Here is a 6587-nt window from a genome sequence, read left to right on the forward strand (position 1 = left end):
CCGTCCATACTTACAAAGCCAAACTGTTTGCATTACATATTTTAACTGCTGTTTGTTATTTTAGGTGAGCCAGTCGTCGGGTTATTTGGAGCTTCAGTTGATCAGCGTGGAGAATGACAGGGGTGAGCTCGCGAGTGGAAACTGCTGTGACGGCGCACGGAGCGCGCAAAACGGCTTGTGCGACCAGGACGAATGTGACACGTACTTGAGAGTGTGTCTAAAGGAGTACCAAGTGGAGGTCACCACATCTGGCTTTTGTACTTACGGCACTGGAAGCTCGAGTGTGATCGGAGGGAATACGTTTCAGTTGAAAGGATTCAATGGAAACCCAAACAAGGCCAATGACCTCGGGACCGTTATCATCCCCTTTCAGTTCGCCTGGCCGGTAGGTGTTCACCGATACCTCTTTCATCTACTCTTCAACTACAAACACACTCTTTTTGTGAGCATTTTCTATTTAGTTATCTTTATCTGGGCTACATTGTGAAAAAAAAATATCTGTTTGATTTTATGAGTTTGAACTCGAATTTTATTAAGGATGTAACACTGCTAGTTGTAACTTTGATTTTACTTAAACAAATAATAATAATAAGAAGAAAGCAAGTAAGCTAAACTTAAGGTTGTATATTTTGTACAGTATAAGTGTGTTTATCGTAACCATATAGCTTTTCCTATACTAGCTTTACAATTGAAAACGTATTAGATATGTACGTTTCTGGTCTAAGATTATTATTAAGTATAAAGCTAAAGTCCAAACTGGTTGATATTTCTACTTTAAGCTTGCCTGGCCACCTTAAGATTGGCGTGTTGTCGTTCCAAGATGGTCTGCTAGCTTGTACCAGCTACTTACTGGCCAGTTTAGACCAGCCAGAAACCACCTTGATCCAAACCTTGTTTGCAGCAGATGGTCAAGACTCACAGCTTAACTACAGCAACTGGTAGCCTACGTTTTAAACACTCATTGCAAAGCAAATGTTTGACTCGCTGGAAACGAGCTCGGTGTTACGGTGGTCACTGGCGTTAATCGTAGAGACGATGAGTAGAGCAGGTCCGGTTACGGCGCGCGTTTGACTGCGCGAGCTGCGGCTGGTGCGTGTCTCTCGCGCGCAGCGAAGTGTACAGTTACACGCTTAACTGATGGTGTCGTATTTATAGGACGTAGTGTGTTTTACTTCATGGCATGCGGACTGAGCTGCAAGAACTCCATGTTTTGCGGAGTTTAGAAGGAAGACAATAGATATTCATCTATCTCAAAATTGAAAAGCCTTATAAAGTTTTTTAATAGCTCTTTTATAGTATTGGCATTAGAAGCTGACATGGTGTTAAAACAACCAACCAACATATGTATCCATCCATTCTATCAATGTAGTTTCTTGTTTTCAGCAGCCAGTCTACATTTACAACAAAATAGCTGCTACAGTTGATGTTACTGTATTAAGGAGTCATTAATGAATATGTCACTTTCTCATCAAATCAACTCTGAGCATGTTATCAAATTTTTCTTGGTGACAGAATCTTAATATATGGTCATTAGTTAAGGGCAGCAGTCGCAAGAGTTAACAGGAATGCTGTTTTGGGCAAAAATGAGATGCTGTTTTTTTTGTTTTGTTTTTTTAAAGAAAGGCAGAATTTACACAAGACAGAGTTTTTGACTAGAGATGGCATACTCATGGAGAGATATCACAAGCATAGAGATAGAGAAGAGAAAGAGAGAGGCAGTGGGAGTTGTCTACACGATCATGTTTCAGATAGCAGCATTGTCGCTAAATAGACCAGTTCAGATAGTTTGTAAGATAACTTAAGGTACATTACTGTGGGTAAAACATTTACTCAAACCACACTGCGCTTACCTCAGTGTGAGATTGTTGTTGTTTTCCTAAACTTGGTAAATATGTTTTGTAAGTAGTGAAAAACGCTGAATCACTGCATTTGAGTCTTGTTTGCTTCCAGATTTTGGCCGTGGTGATAACAGTAGCGCTGTGGTGAGAGCTGCCTGTGTTCTTTTGTTATGTACACTTCTTTTAAAGTGGCTTTGTTTATTAAAGCCACAGTAATTGCTCCATTTAAGATAAAAATCATGTACACAGTAATGAGACGCTTTGGGACTGTGCATGATTATTTCTATATCTCAGAGATGGTTCTATAGTGTTTTGTTTGGAATGTTGATCTTGGAAGAATCTAACCAAGACTGAACTTGAGACGGATTGTTTAATTAAGAGTTGTTTTCAAGGGATCAAATCAAGATAATTTCCAGAATTAATGTTAAATATTATTTTTCTGGGCTCTATCTATCTATCTATCTATCTATCTATCTATCTATCTATCTATCTATCTATCTATCTATCTATCACACCCATAGTTGTTGATTTGCTTGCATTTCTGTTATGCATAAGAATATCTGTGTTTTTACATGCACCGTGAAACATGGTTTCCCTGTTCAAAATAGGAATTGTTCACATGTGGAAATTCTACTTTTAAAGTTTAGTTAGGTCTAGACTGTGTCTCAGAACCGTTATCTGTTCACCTGCCTGCGAATAGATTCATAAATGGTGTTGAAACAGCTTTGCAGATGAGTCATTTGAAATCCTGGTTTCACATTCAGCTGGTGAACTTCTGAAGATTCTCCCCTGCTGTAACTTTGTTGAAGTCTGAAGTGAGAGATATTTGCAGTCTTGTGTTAATACTGGTGAAGACAGCCCACAATCGGAAGGAAATCCTCCTGCTGTGATGTTTAATAGTTATTTTTGGAACAGGCAAACCACAAAAACAAACACTTGCTAATGGGAATAATCCTCCCATAATGTTCTCTGCAGAATGTGTATGTTTAATGAATGGAAATTATGTTACACAATATACTGTTGGATAAACAATTGCTTGCATCATTGGACTCGGTGCATCATTAGTGTTATTTAGCTGAACATCAGCTTATCTGAATTCTGCCAAGACACTTACATCTGCTGTTATCCATAGTTTCTTAGCGAATCGGGTGTGCCAGGGGAGGAACGCAGTTTACGGAAGGTGATGTTTATGAGCCTTATAAGTCCTGCTGTGCCTGACGTCCTACAGCTGTGAGATCTTTGATACTCTTCCAGCATACCATCCTTTGTTTTTGGATAAAAATCCCATCTCCCTGAACTTACACACACACCACAATAATTTTTTTTTTTTTTTTATTTAGGCTTTTCCAAGTAAGAGCTCAACAAGTCCATGTTGTTCTGTTTCACGATAAGTTCTCAGACTTAATCTAAACTCTGAATACACAGTTAAGAAAATATATCCTTCTACAAACCAGACAGAAATATACAATAGCAATGTATCTTTACCAAAGATAACGCTAGCTCTTTCTAAAGCAGTCTGTGTATCCGGCTGTTTTGAGATATGACACTTAAATGACTGTGTCTTTGCTCTGTCATTTCTGTCTCTGTTTTAAATCACATATACGTAGACTTGCCAAGATGCAAGGGAGATTGATTTGCATTAAAAGTTTTACTAAAAGAGAGAGGGATGCTAGTGACAGACAAACCTGACTCCTTCATTCTTTACAACTGAAACAGTTATTCAAACTTTGTTTGATCTGCTCTACTCTTTCCATTTATTTCCTTATTTTCAGTTCTTTCCTGTCCTCCTTTCACCCCATCCTGCTTTCTTTAAATCTTGGATGAGTATTGGGTCTCTTGTTTCACAACTGTTTCTCTCAACTCTTTTCTGTACTTCTGTACTTGACTTATTCTTGTTCTGTTATTTAGCAGAAATATTGCTTGTTATGATTATTAAATAAATCTGAAATATTTTGACTTAACATAGGGTTTTCTGTCATAATGCTGTTGTTACAAAATACAGTTTTGTTAGCCACTCAATACCATTTATTACATTGAAATTAAGGGTCTGCTAGTATTTACTAACCATAATGCCATTCCAAAACCCAAATTACGTTTTTTTTTTTTTTACACTTTCAAGCTCCAATATGAGCGAAAATCACAATTAAAGTAACTTAAAATTAGTCCATATGATTTGAGGGATGGTTTTCTTGATAGCTTTATGGAAAAGACTGTTTTAATTAATGAATTAAATAATCTGTTAATCAATTAATTAATTCATTCATTCTAATTCCCATTCTCATTTTATTTTGTTTTAAAATTTTGTCATAAAATTGATAATATCACTAGAGGAGAAAATTACAAGTTATAAGAATAATTACTTAGTTTTGTCCCCACATAAAATCATATTATGCCTTCAGGTAATTTATAATATACTTTTTGTCCATTTTAAAAGCCCTGTATACCTTTCACACTTTCATTTTTCTAGATATTTAAATATCACAATTATTTTCTTCCTGGTACAAACATTTTAACACTCACACAGATGCAGACCAGCAGATGATGACAGCAGAAATCTGGTGTCTCAAGGCAGATTTGACACTTTTAACAAGATGTTGGACACTCAGGGAGACACCTATTGCATGTCTGCACAGGGAAAACAATAAAAGAAATGATAGAACAAAAATGCAGTGACACTTTTGGTGCAATATTCTTCTATAATCATATCTTTCTATAACAAGACTCATAAATCATTTTATAAAAATTACAGTGTTAATGTTTGTTTTTCATGAACAGCCTTCAGTCTCCACCACTGTTCATTCTGACATTCATATTTAATGTTTTCATAAGAGGTTTTTTCAAATTTACATATCTGTTGTAGTCTGTCAGCATACACAGATATCTAAATGTCAATGAAATGTCGGTGAATGTCATTTTGGCATTTGACAGTGCAGATGTTTTTGTGAATTTTTTTTTTTTAAAGCTTTAAATTTATAACACACCTTTTTCCACCGCCTCTTTCACTAAAAAACGGCACACAATAGAATTACATTGTTAATTCTGTGCCATCGAAACCCAAGCACATGGGGTATGAAGAGGCATACACAGGTGTGTTACCAGCCTGCACATATCACATTCAGCTTTTAGTTAGAACAGTTCCTGTGTAAGTGTGTTACTGTGCATTTGACCTGAATCCTTAGGAGCCAGTATATTAAAATCTGGACCGAGTGTATATGATAATAAAAGGCACATTCCGGCTTCCTTCTTGCAGTATACGTCCTCCTCAGGGCCCTCTGGGGTGTAAAAACTGTGGCACTGCCTGCTCAGTGTCACTTAGGAGGTGAAATTTATTCATTTGCCAGTGTGTGCATGTTCTTGTGTGTCCGCTGGCATGTGTATATATGCATGTGGGTGTCTTATTTCCCTCTAACTAAGGAAAGATAAAATCTTCCCTGCTCCTGCTCCTCCCTGGACTGTTGGTTGGTGTCTGATGACTGTCTTTGGAGATTAGTAACTTTGTCTTATGCCACTGCACTGCCCAGGTGTTTACATCAGTTATGCTCATGCTGCAAACGTATGCTACATAAAGCCTTTCATTAGTTTGCTGACACTGATTCCTCAACATCCTGACACGTTGAATGGGTTTAGATGTTATTCTTGATGTTATAAAGAAGTAGGCAACCTCTAGGTGGTCTATGGGGGAGCTGCAGGTGGGTTGAGTGTCCCTTTATTATTGTATAGTACTGCATATGTGCAGATCATTTTATTTTGTAAGCTAATTAGGTTTTTATGGGAACAGTAAAAAATATAAAACAATAAAAAAGATAGAAAATTGTTGCATTTTACAGTATTACCGTTATACTGTATTTTTCTTCAAATAAATTATCTTAGTGAGAATAAATTGATTTAAAAAAAAAAGTCTTACCAAAATCCCCTCATTTTTCATTACACATGCCCAAATGAGAGGAAATCATAAAAAGTAATAATCAATAAATCAAGAAGTCTGTCTTTGATAATTAGAGTTTGTTTGAAGTTTTCAAAAGGATGTCATGGATACAAAGAGCTCCAGGCTTAATTGCATGAACTTTGAAATATTTTAGTGAAACTAATATCACTTGTTTGTTTTTTTTTCAGTTTCATGACGCATACGATTTGGCTCAATAGTTTGCTTATGCCTTGCCAATTTTTTTTTTTTTTAAATAAATTTTTATTGATTTTTCTTCTCTTTTAAACATACAGAAACACATAGACAAACAAATCAGCCATACAACAGCAAGTAATAGACACAACAGCAGTAATAAATACAAAATAATTACACAGACATGTAAATAAAACCCTAAATAAATAATAATACAAATTATATATAAAAAATAAAATAAAAAATAAAGTACGCTTGTCAGTTACACACAAAATTGGATGACAGAAAATTCAAAAACAACCAAATGATACATATGCAGAAAAATATACAAAATTAAGCAAATATTAATACACATATTTAACCAAATACTGATATATAAACATCTAATGCTAGGTCATGTATGTCCATACGCTTCACATGAAGAATCAATATTATAAGTGACAAATAAACCCTTGGCATTTAAAGTAAAACCGCTGAATGAATAAATGAGAATGATAAAAGAAAACAAGGACAAGACGAACCAAGCCAAAAGGCCAAGTCAGCTTTTTCCCAAGTCTAGTCAATAAAAACTCTAAGCTTCCCAAAAGTTAGGGCCTGAAATCTAATGGTGCATTCTCTTGCATCATTAACTT

At 35.8% G+C, this 6587-nt stretch overlaps 1 protein-coding gene across 1 annotated transcript in view; it reads left to right on the forward strand.

Moving 5' to 3' along the window:
• Nucleotides 1-487, forward strand: part of LOC113080055 (protein jagged-1a-like) — a 1150-nt gene extending 663 nt beyond the window's left edge. Inside the window, exon 2 of the mRNA XM_026252306.1 lies at nucleotides 65-487. Coding sequence (XP_026108091.1) covers nucleotides 65-487 — 423 coding nt within the window. The remainder of the gene's footprint in view (nucleotides 1-64) is intronic.
• The last annotated feature ends 6100 nt before the right edge of the window (nucleotides 488-6587 follow it).

This window comes from Carassius auratus, unplaced genomic scaffold, assembly GCF_003368295.1.
Source record: "Carassius auratus strain Wakin unplaced genomic scaffold, ASM336829v1 scaf_tig00030194, whole genome shotgun sequence".
Taxonomy (NCBI): Eukaryota; Metazoa; Chordata; class Actinopteri; order Cypriniformes; family Cyprinidae; genus Carassius; species Carassius auratus.